The sequence below is a fragment of the Notolepis coatsorum genome (assembly GCF_963971535.1).
Source record: "Notolepis coatsorum genome assembly, chromosome: 7".
Classification (NCBI taxonomy): domain Eukaryota; kingdom Metazoa; phylum Chordata; class Actinopteri; order Aulopiformes; family Paralepididae; genus Notolepis; species Notolepis coatsorum.
Window position 1 is genome coordinate 125,104,513 of NC_140171.1, and position 19,821 is coordinate 125,124,333.

The following is a 19,821-nucleotide window of genomic DNA, read 5'->3' on the forward strand; positions in this document are numbered from 1 at the left end:
TACTTTACACACCGCCATATAGTACTCTCCACTCCTCTCAGTAAATTCCATCCAACCTTTTTGCTTGAAGGTCAACACACACACACACACACACACACACACACACACACACACACACACACACACACACACACACACACACACACACACACACACACACACACACACATACTCATACAATCTAATCTCATACAATCTAATCTCCAGATGTATCATACGTATACACACACACATACACGTCACACATACACATAAACACATATTTTGATTGATTATCGAATCTTCCTGAAATCAACGCTAGATTATCGTTATTATCCTTCCTCATTCTCTCTGGAGAAGACGGTAAGCTAATTTCCTAAATGTTGGCATGTTCCTTTGACTGAATCCTCTCCTTTACCTCTCAGCTGTCGAAGGAGTTACTCTTCGAGTTTGGTGTTTGACTTCTTACTGTCCACCACGTCGGTCTTGACCTGGCCCAGGGTCCTCAGTATGCACATGGTGTCAAACGACTCATCAGAAGCCTCCTGCAGCAACTCCAGCACCTAAATCAGAATGACTGCATGGGTAAGACACGTTGAATAATAATAATATTAATAATAATAAACTTTATTTATAGAGCACTTTTCATGCAATAGAATGCAGCCCAGAGTGCTTTGACAAAACAAAAAATAAAATGTACAAATACAAATCAATAATAAAATGCAGGACAAATTGCATATCACAAGCAATAAAAGAAATAGAAAGAAGATTTTTTTTGTATAAATTAAATAATTGAAACAAAATGAGTTACTAAATAGTTAAAAGCCAAGTTAAAGAGATGTGTTTTCAAATGCTGTTAAGTGGCAATTTTAGCTTTCGTTTTTGAGGACTGCATACTTTGCAAACCAAAATACTATACTTTATACTTATAGCACATGCATGACCCTGGTCTCATTTGAAAGAGAACATTCTGAAGTTTATGATACAATAAAGCAAATTAGCACTTTTAGTGCTAATGAAATAGAGTAACATAGGTCTGAACTTGAGTTGAACTTGAACTTGTGTACTGACGTTTTTCTGTAGTAGTTGCAATATCCAAAAGTATATTTCCCAAGAAATTGGTATGGCTGAGAAAACACACTGGGTCCATAGCCTGAAGTCTTGTGTAGTACATGTCCAATTTCATAAAAGTCCGTTCAGAAATGAGTGATATAGAGCGATTCTGGTCAAATGTGAGAAGAAAAAAAAGGTCTGCAGTAAACCATTTCCTTATTGACTTCAATGTATTCGGCAGAAAATTCTCTTCCTGTTTTCGCTCGTGACTTTTCACCTAGATGCTTGATTCGCTCATCCCCACGTGGGGTACCATTTGAAAGCCCCACTCATTGCTTACAACCCTGTCCAATCTTTTTTGAGATCGCAAAATTACTGACGGAGCTAGAGTGTCGGGAGTCAGGAGTGGTATTCGAATAAATTAAAAGTCTGCTAAAGACTTTGGTGCACGCCTCACATAATCGACGGCAATCGACAGACAACAAATAGCGCTTTAATTCTGTCTATATATTGTATTAAAAAATATGCACACCCGAGCCGCTAGAGGTCGCCAAAGGGCGGGCAAATCGTCCTTAAGAGGGCCCGCCGGCGGGTCGGTGCGTGTTAAGAAAGGTCCACTGAGCCCACCTCTCTGATTTCCACAGTTTCGGTGCATAATAAAAGAAAGCCGATTCTGCAATTTCTCTGTGGGGCACTTTAGGGAAGTCATTTAAGGCCTTATACACAAGTCAAATAACTTTAAAATCAATTCTAAAAGAGACAGGGAGCCAATATAGTGCAGCTAAAACAGGAGTGATATGCTCTCTCTTCCGTGTTTTCGTTAAAAGTCTGGTAGCAGAGTTTTGAATCAACTGTAATTTCTCAATGGATTTTTTTATTAAATTTTTTTTTTTAAATTTGGTAGACCAGTAAACCATCTAAACGACTGGAAATAAAAGCATTAATTCATTTTTTATTTTAGTAATAACTTTATAATAACCTTTAAAATAACCTAGGAATCGGAGTACCGCACAGGCGGTGTTGTGACCCACCTGCAGACACTTATATGATTTGAGTGCGCTCAGGTTCTCCTCCAGGAAGAGCAGGTAGATACTGAGATCGTTGTAGAAGGGCTTGACCAGTCCCAGTTCCCCGAAGCCCGGCAACATCTCGTACGGCCGGAGGAAGCCGGAACTCTGGCGCGCCGGTCCCAAGGCGGCGTACACCACCAAGGGCACGAGTATCACGTACACCACCAGGTTCATATAGCTGAGCAGCCTGAAAACACCCACTGCCACCAGTTTGCACTGCACCGCGGACGGCAACACGGTGTCGTTCTTTAAGATGCCTGTCCGCATGTCGCAGGCAAACTCGTCGGTGTGCGAGGCCAGCTGGATGTAGTAGCCCAGGTAGAGGCAGGCCAGCAGCAGGAGGAGCAGAGTTACGCCTCGACACACGAGGTACTTCACCACTAGGCCGTGAGAGAAGCGCTTGGTCTTTAGATATTGCTCCACCAGGGGGTACTTGAAGCAGCCCTCCGTCAGGTCCAGAGCGCTGCTGGAGAACATGACACACACAGGTCGTAAGAGTAGAGCACCACATTAACCCTTTCACTACCACACTACCAAAGGGTTAACCCTTTCACTACCACACTACAGAAGGTTAACGCTTTCACTACCACACTACAGACAGTTAAAGGAGGTAGTGAAAGGTTAACGTAAGGTTATGTATATAACCTAGTTCTATGAATTATGGTGACGCTTAGCGTCATCTGCACGCACTTAACTTTGTGCACGAGCACTGAATAAAAAATTCCACAATGTACCTTTACATCCCAACATTCGTCTGGCCACACCCCTATCCGCTTACCTTCATAAGCAGGTGTGTGGTCACCTACTCGCCTCCTTCTCAAACTTTCACCACAAGGTGAGATCAAGGGCCGCAGTGGCGTCCTGACGCTGAGCGTCACCATAATTCATAGAACTTGGTTATATACATAACCTTACGTTCTATTTCATTATGGCTGCCGCTCAGCGCCATCTGCACTACAGGAGCTGAGCGGGAGCCTGAAGCTCGACAAATGTACCCCACTGAGGCCCCCCTCAACCATCAGACCGGGGAGGACCGAGCCCCCCGACCCTCCCTAATGGAGGATACCCTCCCTATTGGAGGACGGGAGGGAGACGGATCCGACCGTGCGAAGAGGCACTCAAGCAACTCAACGCACAGGGTGAGCAGATCGTGGCTTGACCCCACGACTACGCACACGCACAACCCGCATGCCACCAGGGAACGAAGGGAAGGAACAACCCTCGTTACTGCCCCCAAAATCACGGAGTCAAGAGCAAACTCAACCCCGTGGCAAGGCCGTAGCAGCGGAGCGCGAAGGAAGACCCAGACCCACTGAAGGGACTGGATCCCCTGGAAAAGGGGGGGGCCCGGAGAGGTCAATGACGCCAGGCATCAAGACCCCACCAGGCGGTCACTTAGTGACACCGCCCCCCACATCGCCAGCGTATTCGGATAGGGCCCCTCCAAGAGCAGGCCCTTTCCCCCCAATAGTACACCGCCTGGCACACTGACCCTGCAACACAGGCAGTCAGCATGGCCGTAAAGCACTCAAAAAAGGTTAACCAACGGAAGCAGGCAGCGCACCGGGGAAACCAGGCAGCAGGCTGTAGACCTGAGCCTGGAGCACTGCGGACGAGACAGGCGCCAAAGGGGTCAACTGAAAACAGCCCCCCCGGCGGAAGGGGCGTATGCTGGCGTTGTTGAGCACCATGACAAAGCCTCCATCAAAAAAAAACCACCCAGAGGGGTCGAGGCAGAGAAGGCTGACACGATTGGCAGACGTCATGAACGTGCAGGGGCACACTCAACCGGGTAACCCGGGAGTTGACTCTGCTCCAACACACCAGGGAATCAACCACCCTCTCGGTACACAGACGGTGGCTGTTCCTATAACCCCTCAAGAAAAACTCCAAAACACACCTGCGGGTATACACCAGCTATACCGCAGTACAAGTGTTTCAGTTTCCAAAAAAGGGTTATCCCAGGCCTACGGTTACAACGAAACATTACTTCGGACCGGGCCCGGCGGCAGAGGAGGTCCAGAAGACCACCCCAACAGCCCCCTCTTCGCCATGCGTGAGAGAGGAGCGAAAGAAAGGAGAACCAGCCCCTTATAATAGTGCCAGGTACAAAGTGTACCCAACAAAGGGTCTCCCATAACGCCTAACCCCGTGACACCCGGGCCGACCCGGCATTTTTCCCCCTGAAAAAAGCACAAGTCCCTCAGGGTACCAGAACAGCAGATCTGCATCCCCGGCGGACAACGGGTTAACTGACCTGGACTAGCGTGACCAGAACCAGTCCCGTGCCCTAACCACGCCGACATGCCCACTCCAGGAGAGGGGGCAGGAATGCGTGTTGATCTAAAACATGAAAAGAGGGCGCCACCCAGACGGTCCTATTTATACCACGCTCAGTGGCCCACCCCAAGGGCGTGAGACCCCTCTACCTATGTTCTGATCTATTCCGTTAACATCCCCCAGATATGAACGAGAATCCGTCGAGACCCAGTAACAGGCTCTCGGAAGAGGGGGAAAAAAACCATCCCAGTTGCCCTATAAAAACGCTGTTTTAATAACAAGCAACCAAGGCGTACTAGCCTCCTGCATGATTCTTAACAGAAACACCCCGAGCCAGCACTATATATGCGTCGGGACCCAAAACATATCAACGTAGGGCTGGGCGATAAAACGATAACGATAACTATCGCGATAAATTATTTCCTCGAAATAAACATGAAACGTGGTCGCAAAGTTTCGATATATCGATTTTCCAAGCTTGGATATGAACACACGCACTAACAACCAATCAGTGAAGGAGATGGCCGATAGCTGAAGGAGACCCGGAAGGAGGCGCGGAGGTAGGACTCGGTAAACAAGGCTGGCTATGGCTAATTAGCTTGCACGCCGCTATTTCACAGGTTACCTGCCGAGTTGGTGTGTGTTTTGAATTCTGAGGGTAACTGTTATAGTAGTGTGGGGTATACGGTGGACGTCGTTGCAATGAATTGGGCGGAACAGAGTATTTTAGGGTCATTTTTTAGTACATTGTCATGAAATAGTCCGCTCGGAAACGAGGCTGGCTATGGCTAATTAGCTTGCACGGCGCTATTTCACAGGTTACCTGCCGAGTTGGTGTGTGTTTTGAATTCTGAGGATAACTGTTATAGTAGTGTGGGGTATACGGTGGACGTTGTTGCAATGAATTGGGCGGAACAGAGTATTTTAGGGTAATTTTTTAGTAGATTGTCATGAAATAGTCCGCTTGGAAACGAGGCTGGCTATGGCTAATTAGCTTGCACGGCGCTATTTCACAGGTTACCTGCCGAGTTGGTGTGTGTTTTGAATTCTGAGGGTAACTGTTATAGTAGTGTGGGCAGGGAGCAAAATTAACTTTTTGACTCACCGGCCAGTGGCGGGTAGATGGGAAGAATCTACCCGCCAAGCATATTTCTTACCCGCCAACTTTTTTTTGATAACATTTTTTTTTATTATTATTTTATATAGATTTTTTTTTTAATAAAATATATATATTATATAATCATACTTGTGATTGTGTTATCTGCGAGACATCGCCACCTCGCTGTCTGCAAACAGCTCCACTGTCTGTGTGTATACTCGAGTGGCCTCCAGCTCCAGCAAGGATTCTCCGGGGGTGCAGCTGGACCCTAAACGCTACATTCAGCATGCAAAAGAATTCTCCGGCGCTGCACCTGGACCCTAGTCAGCAGCCCTCACTCATGCGATGTAAACCAGGGACTCGAATACGCATGTTGTTGTTGTTGTTGTAGGATATTGATGCCAAGAGCTATCTGTAGCTACTGCTGGATGGCGTTGGGACAACGCCTCAGTGAACTATTTAGTTTACTGCGACATTTCGTAGTGACTAGTTACCTAGCCAACGGAGGTATTATGCACTGGACTATTGCTGGAGGATTTGTTGATGTCGGGAGCTATCCGTAGCTAGCCGGCTGGATAACGTTACACAATGCCTCGTGTATTAAACTAAGTGAATAGTTGACTGGGTCATTTTGTAACGGTAGCTAACGTTATCTCACGAAGGTCCCACACTGACTAGACTAACGTCACGGTGAGGCAATAGCCTCTGTTTACATGCAGGCATTAGCATCAGCAGCAGTGCTAACTAACGTTACATGGTTACAGAAACAGAAACAGAAACAGGTGGGGAGGGGGTAGCAGCAGCAGTGCGCGGTGCGCGCTGCATGTCTGTGCTGAGACAGCGAGTGAGAACTCCGCTAAAGAATTGGATCATGATTTTCGGTTTTCACATGACTATTTGATAGCCCGTCACACGGCGCTCAGACGTCTCAGTGGGAGGCGCCAAACGTAAAAACTGAGCGCAAATGGCGGGTGGCGCTCTCTAATTTCGGTCCCTGAGTGTGGTGTATACGGTGGACGTTCTTGCAATGAATTGGGCGGAACAGAGTATTTTAGGGTCATTTTTTAGTACATTGTCTCATGAGATACTCCGCTTGCTTTGGCTAACTGCTAACGTGCGCGGACTGATGACGACATCAACTCGACTCTCGAGACATTCACAGCAGCAAAACAAGTCAGCCCGCGTATCGGCGCCGGGCATAATAAGTTAATTAAACTTGACAGACATTATATCGACGATAATTATCGATATCGAGTTATATGAAAATAATTTTATCGCGATAACGTTTTTGGTCATATCGCCCAGCCCTATATCAACGGACAGTCTAACCAGACCCCACATTGATCCTTCAAGGCGCCTGGGAGAACGACAAGAAGGTTGTCGTGCTTCATATTCTCCACTCTTTTTATTAAAAAAGAAAGAAACACCGACTGACATGAATCCCACGTGACGCAGCCGAGGGTAAAGATTTTATACATTTTCACATCCCACCACCCTCACTACAGAGGAGAGACGGAACTCCTCAGTGAGACTTCCCACGTGAGCCATAGATTGAAAAGTCACGGTAACATTGAGTCATGTGACCAACCGACTCAAGTTACACGTATATCGAGCGTAGTAGAACAGTAAGTTCCTACGCTCTGCCCCGACAACTTGACAACAACAGACCCTACATACGGGTCTAAACTCACGGAAGCCGTTGTCCAATAGAAACGTGCCTAGTGACGTTTGCTATGACGGGGGGAAACCCAAGACTCAACCGCCCGTGATAGGTGCGGAGTCTGGGAAACCCCCCCCCCCCCCCTCCTTGCCAAGCCGCCTAACAGCTTGGCCCTGATCGAATGAAAAGATATTCCAATAACCCCCTGACCAATCAGAAGAGGAAAGGAGGGGTTTATCCGGTACCCCCTCACAAGCCCAACCCTTGCATACGACAACAACAATAGCCATATGATACCTTCAGTAGCAATGCTAATGAATAGCGCAAGCTAAATCACTGCACGCTAACCACAGACACATCTGTGAACAGGGTTTATAGCAAGACCAAGTTGTGTGTGTGTGAACCCGACACCCGTATCCATGTTGTAAGACACAGAAAATCTGATAGAGAGAGAGAGCGGCTGAGCCGCGGTACGTTTTCATATGAGCATTACTGCAAACCAACACAATAGTGTTGCAGCTCAATATCACTGTTTAAGCAACAGAGCACACAACTAACCTCTACTGTTATGTGGAGATTCAAGTCGAGGCAGAAAAAAACCTTTTTCAACAGAGTGTAGGCTGCAGGCCTTGCTTAAGCTCTATCACGAAAATAACGTCTAGCCCTCCTATCAAACCCATACTAGCGAAAGAGTCACACAATGCATCCCCATCATATGTTTGGTGAATAAACACACAGTTTGTTAACAAAAAATACAGTCCCCCTTTAGGAGGGACTCTTTATTTTTCAACAAAAAATCATAGAGGGGCCGGGAAGGGAAACAGGGGGGGACCACAGAGGGAAAAAGTCACTGAAGTCTTAGCGACGCCTGCCACGAGCCGCTCGGGGCTTCCCACCCCGTGGAGCCCCGGAGGGACGGTAAACGATCGGCGGCTGGTCTCGACGATCCCTACCGTCACCTCCGGGCGTAGATGGGCCGGCTGCAGTGGCGGAGGCGCCCTCTCTCCTCCTGGCCTTCTTCGCTGAAGGTCCAGCAGTGGCGGTGGTAGCAGCGGCGGCCACGGCGGAGGAACCTCGACGACGCGGCGGCCGTCTGACTCCACCAGCAACATCTGGCGGGGGGAAATGAGGCTGGAGCACGGAGCGCTCCTCCTGCATCTCCCTGCAGGTTGAGGTCATCAGCTGCAGTGCCGACCCGAATAGTCCAGCCTCGGAGAGGGGTGCCGTCAGAAGGGGAGTCCTCTTCTTCTCCGGCACACGCGCCTGCTCCAGCCAAAGGTGGCGCTGGATCAGAGTGGCCAGGGCGCACACTTTCCCAGCGGCTATAGCCTGCGGCTGAATCAGATGCAGGATGGCTCCTGCCGACTGGGCGAGCTGATCATGCTGTAAATCAGTCAGCTCCGTGCCGCCCGTCAATATCCCGGACATGAATCTCGCCAGCTGCGCGATGTTAGAAGTGGCAGCTAGAGATTGTGTTCCGGAGATAAATGACTGGTCGCTCCAAAATGCCAACCGCCTCGCCGATTTCCCTTGGGGAACTGGCTTCCGTAACGGCTCCCACACCACCTCAGGACAAAGGAGCGCCGCCATTGGCCTATCAAGCCGTGGCACGCCCTCCTTCATGCCGTCTACCAAACCCGCCACCCGCATGACTTGCACGTAGGAGTAAGGCCGATGATGTGGAAGACCACCTGGCCCTGACGGACATAGGCCGTCATTGAGGGGAAAAATGGGTAGACAACGTCCACCCCTCTCACCGGGCGACGTTGCCATAGATGACTTATGAGATCATCAGGGACAGGAACAGGCAGTGGCTGCGGCAGCGGCATGCCGTTTGTGACTGCCGCCGCCGCCATGAGCTCGGGAAACAAAGCACGCAGTTCCCCCTGCATACTTTCCTCCTCCGAGCCCGCGTCCCTCACATACAGCAGACTACTGGTCAATGAGCCACATTCCGATGTGGCTGATAGCAGGGCATCCCGCCGCCGAGTCGGAGGTTCTAACCCAACATCTGCGGACGAGGAACCCCAAGGAGACATCTCACCCCCCTCCAGTGTTACCTGGACAGGCAGGGGACATGTCTCCACCGGGCCTTCAAACAAGAACCCGTCCGCCTCTATCATGTAGTCCTCTGTCTCCATCGGGCATGTAGAGACCGACGCATCCTCATCTGGCTCCAGCATCTTGCGACGGGAGCGAGCTGACGCAAAAAGTTCGCGTCTCAAATCCCCTGCAACCAAAGGAGCCGGCCGCTTAACAGCGGACGACTCCCCGGAAGCAGAGGAACCAGAGCCGGAACCAGGCCATCGCACAGGAGACGGCACTGGTGCACCAGCTCCTTGGAGAGGCAAACTACCCATCGGACGCCTACCGGGCGTGGCAGCCGACCACAAGAGAGGCCTCAACCCCGCTCCAAGACGCACGACAGAGGCGGCGATGGAGAACCGCTGGTGAAGAGTAGCGTTGCGAGCGCGACGGGAGCGAGCTGACGCAAAAAGTTCGCGTCTCAAATCCCCTGCAACCAAAGGAGCCGGCCGCCCAACAGCGGACGACTCCCCGGAAGCAGAGGAACCAGAGCCGGAACCAGGCCATCGCACAGGAGACGGCACTGGTGCACCAGCTCCTTGGAGAGGCAAACTACCCATCGGACGCCTACCGGGCGTGGCAGCCGACCACAAGAGAGGCCTCAACCCCGCTCCAAGACGCACGACAGAGGCGGCGATGGAGAACCGCTGGTGAAGAGTAGCGTTGCGAGCGCGACCCTCCGAAGTAGACATTATGACTTAGCTTTTTTCTTTCGAAATATATGAGAGAAGAAAAAAGCAAGAAAAAATTTAAACACGTCTCAACTTTCTTCAGCTAACAACCTCGTCAAGTGTGGGATCTACCGAAGGCACTTCCTTGTGGTGAAAGTGAAGAAGGAGGCGAGTAGGTGACCACACACCTGCTTATGAAGGTAAGCGGATAGGGGTGTGGCCAGACGAATGTTGGGATGTAAAGGTACATTGTGGAATTTTTTATTCAGTGCTCGTGCACGAAGTGAAGTGCGTGCAGATGACGCTGAGCGGCAGCCATAATGAAATAGAACCTTGTGTCGTGTGGTGGTGAAATGGTTAATGTGGTTTTATACCTATCCTGTTCCTGAAACACATCCAAACGTCCAACCATGTATTGTACAACATTACAGCTTGCATCTTAGAGTGTGTAGAATGCCAGCTCTCAACACTGTCAATATACTATGTTTAAACTTTTCCTCACTTGTTTACTCCATTACCCTCTCAGTCTATTTCCTGAGGTCTTATTTGCTCTCCACTTGTGTCTCTCCCTTTCTGTGTGGTTTGTACACAGGCACACATTCTTTTGCACAGAACAACACTCTTTGAGGGTCTCGCAGAGCTTTATGCAGTAGTGTGAAGGAACATAGTCACACACTCGTAGCCGATGCAAAAATAATGTCTTGAAAAAGCCAACGTTTCAACATGACTTCTTCAGGGCATTGACGTTGGCTTCGTCAGTAGATTATTTGTGCACTGAGGCTATACTACTAAATCTGTGTGAGGTGCAGCTTTTTTCTGTCTTGTTACCTCATGTCCTTGAATTTATGGTAAAGCGATGTACCAAGACATTACCAAAAATACCCCCCCCCCCTTACCTCTGAGTGTCCTCAGGTGCATCCAAGGCTGCCAGATTCTTAGCCAGTTTGATGGCACGATTATAGAACCGGTCAAGCTCCTCCATGATGAAGTTGAGGTCAGACGACAGGTGCGGGGCAGCGGTGAAGCGCCAGAACAGGGCAGGGATGTACATGAGGATGGCCAGCAGGAGCAGGATGTAGGGGAAAAACTGATCCAATCAGAGAAGAAATATGAATTCACAAAAAAAATACCACATTTTTACTTTAAAAGGAACACGCCAACATTATGGGAAATGTGCTTACCGTCTCCTCCAGAGTCAGACAAGAAGATAGATACCGATTTTCTCTCTATGTGCGTTCAGTAGAAAGCTATCCGGCTGCAAGCTAGCCAAATGAATGGAAGCGGATACGGACCACAAGCATAGTTTAAAACTCCGGGAGAGGTGTTTTTGGCCAACAGCTAGGCTAGCTGGTCCGGAAATTGTTATCTATCTTCTTGTCCGAATCTGGAGAAGATGGTAAGCACATTTCCCATAATGTTGGCATGTTCCTTTAACCTCTTCAAATGTACTGTAAGGTCACTTCCTAAAGACGTATTCCTTGAGCGTGATATGAGGTAGAATACATCTTTGGATAGCTTTTATGTAACCATAAGAGAAGAAGATTTCATAATTTTAAAGCGTTTAATTATGTCTCTGTCTCGTGGCTTGGATGCCCTCCAAATGTTTGCTACTGGAATTGGAATCTACTAGGACTGACCCCGACTAGTCGAATAGTCGACTAATCGATCGAAAGGAGCCGTAGTCGACTGCCAACCTCTTAGTCGAATGCAATATATACTGTATATATATATATATATTTTATCATTCTTTCCAAAAGCAAAGAGGTCTAGAAGCGTGGCTAACGCTAATGGCGCATACCAGCGAGGCTAACTGCCTAAGAAAATGGGCACCGTGGCACTGAAAGAGGATTTCACCCATCTAATGAACACATTAGAGAAATATCAAGATGTATCCATCAGTGGACCAATTGCATGCTTTCGCAGAGGACAAGAAGCCTTCAGTCGACTCCTTCAGACATTAAGCACCCCCTACAGCCCAAGTGGAATGATCAAAAAAATATATATAATAATAATTTTATTTTTTGAAGAATTCTTTATTTTTTGCATTCGGGGGGGGGGGGGGGGGGGGGGGTAGTCGACTACCAGTCGACTATCAGCAAATTTTGGCCAATCAAAGTTGACTATACAAATCCTTAGTCGGGGACAGGCCTAGAATCTACAATCTACTAGCTTGTGTTTGAGCCGAACCAGAAGAAGCCAGAACGGAAGATGACTCCTTGGACATATTGCCAGATAGAATAGGGGGAAAGAATACTGCTAATTGGATAATTGGATTAGGCCTTGTGTCTATCTATAAAGGGGTTCCTGAAACTCACCGTTTCAGGATATATAATTATGTATTTTCACAGAAAATGTTCCCTTTGGTTAAAATCGATCATGTTGATGCACTATTCGTATACTTTCTGTATGGATGTCATTGATTGTAGGATATATTCCTTCCCTGCTTTAATCTGGCTGTAATCTCTGCTAATAAACCCTATGTTATCCCCTCCCCCTCCCTTTGTGTCCACTGACAAACTGCACTATTGTGTCCACCAAATACACTCACTCACACACATATAGATGTCATTGATTGTAGGAGATATTCCCTCCCTGCTTTAATCTAGCTGTAATCTCTGTTTATAAACCCTATGTTATCCCCTCCCCCTCCCTTTGTGTCCACTGACAAACTGCACTATTGTGTCCACCAAATACACACTCACTCACACACACACACACACACACACACACACACACACACACACACACACACACCACCCACACACACACACACACACACACACACACACACACACACACACACACACACACACACACACACACACACACACACACACACACACACACACACACACACACACACACACACACACACACACACACACACACACACACACACACACACACACACACACACACACACGTGATTCTCTTTGACAGTTAACAGCGAGGGAGCTGTTGTGTATACAGTACCTTATGTAGCCATAATGGGGCACTCTCAGCTTGCTGCTGTACCGCTGCCCAACAGAAGGAGTCCACGTAGGCCGCTTGTCGCCAGGAGAAGTTAGTGGGGGCAAAGCAGCTGATCTGAGTACCTGCATGAGGAGAGGATATATAAACGTTGAGAGGCATTTTGGTTAATCAAATAGAGATGCCCCGAGCGATTGGCTGCCAGATATTCAGAGTTATCTCATAAATATGAGATCAAGGAATTCCGATTTATGCTTCATAGTCGCCGATTAAAACCGATCAATGACTCGGATTTGGTGTCATTGTCGAATGCTAAATATTAAACCTGAAACATGTCGACAGAGTCACAGATGTAACAAATGCCATCTGCAATTTAAACTGACCTATAATAATAATAATAATAATAATAATAATAATAATAACTTCGTTTTATATAGCGCCTTTCAGAGGACCCAAGGTCACTTTACATAAGGGGGGGCGGGAATAATAATAATACTATAATACTGCTGTACCAGCTGCTATAACAAAACATTGGTATCTGCAGCGTATCGGCCCAATATGGCTCATAGACGATTCGTATCAGCGGCAAAAAAAAAATTATCTGGGCATCCCTTAAATCATTTCTACACTACAATGAGTGATGATGTAATAGAGGGGCGGATGGGCAAATATATTTTTTAACCATTTTCGTAATATTTGATGAAATTCACTTTACATCCCAACAGCTACCAATAAATCAAATGCTCTGAGAAAATAAATCCAGTATCTGTGAATATCCCAGGCCCTGTAATCAGCCACTCCAAGACTATCTCTGGAAGTCTGTGGAAAACCTTTAATTGTTGCACATGCATAGCATATAGGCCTACTGGCTTGCAAAGCGAGCTTGCTCTATGTCTGCTGGACATGTAAGCTCACTCACGCTCATTACTCTGAAATTGCCTACCCCACCTTTAAGCAGTTTATCTCTATAGTTGACAATCCCTCTGTCTGCAACCATGACCTAATTTGTTGGTGGCCTTTTTACAGCATGCATTGTGTCGATAATCGTAATGCCCACCCTGCCACCGTTCTTGTTGTGGTGGGCGCAGGGCAGGAATAGCCCTCTGGTGAATACTGATGTCATACCTAAATATAGTCTAGCCTACTTTTCTTTTATTAGAGTAAACAGAAATGTGGGATGTGATCATTTTACTTTGTTCTATTACTCATACTCTGTACTTGCTGTAGCAGCAAGCCTTACAGCCTGTATTCTTATTTTCCTATTCAATATTATAGAAGGCAGCAACCTTCATAATATAACTATTATTAGGTTGCTGGTAGTACATGGAAACTGGAGCAACAAGAATATTATTTTGAATGATTATTATTTTATATATATATAACTCATGTATATACTCTCTTTTTAGACTCATTTTGTACACATAAACAGTACTGTATATTTGTAGATCTGGTATGTCATAAATGTCTAGATGCAACAGTACTGTCTACCTTTATGATGAATTGAAAATGGGGGACCCTGATGTAAACAAGACGAAAGTCTTTCTCTGGTCTACATCCCCTTAACAATTGTGTGTATTGAGCTGTACTGTATTGTACCCGTTCTGCAATCTGTTAATAAAATGTTCAATCAATCAATCAATCACACTACACCACTAAGGTACCCATGTACATGTCAAAATACTTCCCAAAGGTCAGTGAATACCACAACCACAACACCAGAAGGAGCTCCACAAATCATGTTAAACCCAGATTCGGCTCAAACAAGGGACTAAACACATTTAGCAATTATGCCACATCAATGTAGAACGCCCTACCCACAGCTTTAACGGAATGTGAATCACTACCCTCTTTCAAAACCACTCTCAAAGAGCACCTACGGGAGACTGCAATTCGAAAAACTGGCCCCTGTAAATGTCCAAACCCAACCCCCTCCAATGTACAGTTTCCCCCACCCCACCCACCCAACCAACTCCAATGTACAGTTTCCCACCCCACCTATACCCAACCTCCTCCAATGTACAGTTTCTTCCCCCTCAAATGTATATACTCTCTTTTTAGACTCCTTTTATACACATAAACAGTACTGTATATTTGTAGATCTGGTATGTCATAAATGTCTAGATGCAATAGTACTGTCTACCTGTATGTCATGTATGTCATATATGTTATGATGGATTGAAAATGGGGGACCCTGATGTAAACAGGACAAACGTCTTTCTCTGGTCTGCATCCCCTTAACAATTGTGTGTATTGAGCCGTACTGTATTGTACCCATTCTGCAATCTGTTAATAACATTTTCAATCAGTCAATCAATAAAGAGTCGACCATAAGTCAGCAACCAGCCTTATTTCAGCAGTAATACACAGTAGCTTACAACTGGGTGGGGTCAGGCAATATCCACCGATTCCACCTCCTCCTCAGCTGTTGGAACTTGGAGCTACACCCTCTCTCTGCTGAGCAGCTATAGCAGCAGCCTATTACCGCACTGATATGGAAGGGTGGGGTCTCAGTTTTAATACCTCCTCCTCAACATACCCACCTGTTTCCATGGACACTGCTATAGAATAGACTGCACAGATGGCGAGGACTCATAAACCAAACGCCTCTAACACAAGCAAGCACGCCGCTATAAACAATGGGAGTGGCGCGCTATGGCAGCATGTTCAAATTTACATAATTTATTTCCCCACTGTCTGGTGAAATGCAGTGTTTAAGGGTAAATCAATATACTCAATTTAATTTCTGAGTCGCACATTTAACTCACCAACAGATACTTCTTGAGCGAAAGCAAGGGAGATGAGAAACAAAGGGAGACCAACCACCAAGAACGTGACTATTTTGTCTACAGCCAATTCCAGACGCAGTCCTTTGAATTTCGCTTCTGTCGGATCCTTCAATAAAAAATCGGAAAAAACGTATTCAGTGGCTACGTGAGCGATCGCCATGGTAGCCTAAAAAACGGTGACAAAGAAGCCGAGCTTTTTAAATTAGACAATTATTTACCTATGCAAAACAAAAACAAAAAACGTCATCTACGTTTTGAGTGATGAAGGACTCATAGTCATGTCTATGTAAACGCGCCGTGTCATCTATAAAGCGCAAATGATAGCCTACTGCATACACTCTTTGAACCACTTGTCCCGTTACTTGAATTTGCTTTTCCCCAGTGCCCACTAGCCTGTAATAATAGAGGCAACAGCGGCAGTAACCCCCGCAATACGCTAGATGTCGCTAGAGCGCCCGTGATGTTGAATTTGCTTTTCCCCACACGGCCCACTGCGTCTCTACAATTCGTAGCCGCATTTCTGCAGACCCCTCTCTGATTGGTTGAGCTCCATTTCTGCAGACCCCTCTCTGATTGGTTGAGCGAAGCCCCTCTCTGATTGGAAATGTACTACCAGATTCGCGTATAACGTTATTTCGCGTGACTTTATTCATAACGTTATGCACATTTCACAACACAGCCAGCTGCCAGAAACTGTACATTGTAACGTTGTTATTTCGCGGCCTGCCCATTTGATGTTCCCAAATTATATTCAGAAAGTATCACAGAGACTTCTATTGACCAAGGAATTAGTTATTATTAGTAAGACACAACATTTCGTAGCAATTGACCACCAGACCTGAATTGAAAATGGGGGATGAATGAATGAATGAATGAATGAATGAATGAATGAATGAATGAATGAATGAATGAATGAATGAAAACTTTATTTAACAGATTGCAGAATGGGTTCAATACAGTACGGCTCAATACATACAATTGTTAAGGGGATGCAGACCTGAGAAAGACGTTTGTCTTGTTTCCATCAGGGTCCCCCATTTTCAATTCATATAGACATATATGACATACATGACATACAGATAGTCAGTACTGCTACATCTATACATTTATGACATACCAGATTTGCAAATACAGTACTGTTTGTGATACAGAAGGAGTCAAGAAAAGGGAGTATATACATTTGACGTAGAAACTGTACATTGGAGGAGGTTGGGTGGGGGGGGTTGGGTACATTGGGATATTGACAACCATACTGGGTAATTTACATTGGAGGTGGTTGGGGGGGGGGGGGGGGGGGGGCCGGGGGGCACACTGTATAAACAAGTAACACTGTACATTGAGGGGGGGGGGGGGGGGACACTGTACAAACAAACACAATTGTACATTGAACTATTGACAAAACCATACTAGGTAAATGACTGTACATTGGAGGGGGTTGGGTTAGGATATTTACAGGGGCCAGTGTTGAATTGCAGTCTCCCGTAGGTGTCCCTTGAGAGAGGTTTTGAAAGTGGGTAGTGATCCACATTCCTTTACAGCTTTGGGTAGGGCGTTCCACATTGATGTGGCATAATTGCGAAACGTGTTTAGTCCCTTATTTGAGCCGAATCTGGGTTTAACATGATTTGTGGAGCTCCCTCTGGTGTTGTGATCGTGGTATTCACTGACCTTTGGGAAGTATTTTGACATGTACATGGGTACCTTGGTCGTGTAGTGTATCTTGTAGACCAGGCCCATTGCAAGTTGTTGTACTCTGTCGTCTACTCTAAGCCATCCTAGGTTGTCAAAGTGGGCAGGGGTGAGGTGGGTTCTAGGAGTAAGGTCAAGCAGTAGTCTGACCAGTTTGTTTTGAGATGTTTGTAATTTTGTTTTTAGCGCCTTTGAGGTGCTTTGGTACCATGAGGTGCAAGCATAGTCGTAGTACCCCTGAATGAGTGCTCCTGCCAGAGTCTTCAGGGTGTTCTTGTTTACCAGAGAGGAGATCCGGTACAAGAATCGAGTTCGTTGGTTGACTTTTTTTATTACATTGGATGCCATTTTGTCACAGGAGAGATTAGCCTCTAGGATGGAACCCAGGTAGGTAATTTCATCTTTCCTTGTGATAATATTGTCACCCACTGTAACTGAGAAGCCGTCGGTCTTGCTGAGTTTGTTATTTGAACCGAAGAGAATGGACTCTGTTTTGCCCATGTGTAATGATAGTTTGTTATCAGCGAGCCATATGCAGATTCTGCCTAGTTCCGAGCTGAGGGTTTTTTCAACCTGTAACTTGTTCTTGTCAGAGACCAGCAGGGCTGAGTCGTCCGCAAACAGGAACAAGTTGCAGTCACAAGCTGACGACATGTCATTTGCATAAATTAGGAACAGTAGCGGTCCTAGTATGCTTCCTTGTGGAACACCACAGCTCACTGTGAGGGGGGGGGATAGGGTACCGTTTACCTCCACCATCTGTTCCCTCCCCTCAAGGTAGGATTGCATCCAGCTCACTGATAGACTATCAAAACCAATTGCTTTTAGCTTGTCAATCAGAATGGAGTGATTGACCGTGTCAAAGGCCTTTTGTAGGTCCAGCATGACCATGCCGCAGTATTTGCCTGCGTCCACCTCTTGTTTGATGTGGTCATTCAAATAGAGAAGGCATGTGTCAGTGGAGTGGGATGTTCTGAAGCCAGATTGGAATTCGTAGATTAGATTTTTTTCCGCTAGGTACTTTTCGACCTGTTCGTAGACTATTTTTTCCATGACTTTCGAGATGGAGGTGAGAATAGAAACAGGGCGGTAGTTGCCTGGGTCTAATTTGCTGCCCTTTTTGTGCAGAGGGGTCACCCTCGCAATTTTGAAGTCCTTGGGGACGTGTCCCTGTTTTATGGAGAGGTTTATTATGTGTGTGATGATTGGTGTGATGGCGGCTGCTGAGTCTCTGAGGAATTTGGAGGGGATGTTGTCATGGCCAGTGGCCTTGTTAGGTTGGAGGGCGCTCAGTTTATTGAGTACCTCATCTGTTGTTACCATTTCCAGCTTGAAGTCGTCCTTGCGGACCCCTAGGTTTTTGTAGTAAGCTACTATGTGTTCTACCCCATAAAGCCCTGAGTGGGAGGGTAGTTTGTTTACCAGTGTTGTGGCTATGTTTGTGAAGAAAATGTTTAAGTAATTGGCTACATCCAGCTTGTCTGTGATGAGCGTGTTGTCCGTTTTTATGTTTATGTTTGAGAATCTGGTTTTAAGTTTTTTACTGCATCCTAGTTGATTATTGAGTAATTTCCAAAGTTCACGTGGTTTGTTTTTGTTTTCCTCAGTTTTGTCATTGATGAAATTCTTTTTTGCAGTTTTGATCATGGAGTTTACGTCGTTTCTTAGTCTGTTTCTTTCTAGTTTGAGTTCAGTCACGTGGGCTTGGAGTTCACTGCTCGTGCTTTTAGTAAGCTTTGACTGACTTTTACGAAACTCAGAGCATTTTTTGTCTCTGGTTTTCATAGCGGCCAGTATTTCGGAGTGCATCCACGGCTCAGCGCGATTTTTTACCCTGGTGGTTCTTAGGGGGGCCATGTCGTTTAGTATTGCTGAGAATTTGGTTTTGAAACCAAGCCATGTTTCGTCAACCAGTGTACCATTGAGTTCATCTGACCAGTCCAGACTCTCCAGTTCAAGGTTGAAGGCCTCGCTAGAGTAGGTTTTGAGGTCTCTAGATGTGACTGTTTTGTGGCAGCCAGCCTTTTGTTTTAGTTTTTTTCGGGTACAGAATATCATATAATGATCACTTAACCCACATGCTATAACCCCTTTATTTGAGATCTTGGACTTGTCGGACGACCCTGATGTAAACAAGACGAAAGTCTTTCTCTGGTCTGCATCCCCTTAACAATTGTGTGTATTGAGCTGTACTGTATTGTACCCATTCTGCAATCTGTTAATAAAGTTTTCAATCAATCAATCAATCAATCAATCAGACTCTTTCTCTTAAGTTAAGGCATTAACTGGGTTAATTAATATAAATGTTATATTGTAACTGTCTAGTTACACATTGGTTCCGAAACATGTATGTTTCTGGCTGCAATTAAAACTTTGAATCTGAGAGAGCTCTGGTCAGCGAAGCCGGCGAGCGATTATTATTGGTTTTTAATGACAAACCAATTACATAATCCTATCGAACATAATTGTAAAGGCACAC

At 46.2% G+C, this 19,821-nt stretch overlaps 1 protein-coding gene across 1 annotated transcript; it reads right to left on the reverse strand.

Moving 5' to 3' along the window:
- Positions 1–416: 416 nt before the first annotated feature.
- On the reverse strand, positions 417–15,813 carry LOC311231751 (pannexin-1-like; the record flags this gene model as incomplete). Its single annotated transcript, XM_084318374.1, has 5 exons — positions 417–542; positions 2,064–2,568; positions 10,794–10,984; positions 12,871–12,992; positions 15,633–15,813. 5 exons carry the CDS (start codon positions 15,811–15,813, stop codon positions 417–419), a joined length of 1,125 nt encoding a protein of 374 aa, XP_084174500.1.
- Between the last annotated feature and the right edge of the window lie 4,008 nt (positions 15,814–19,821).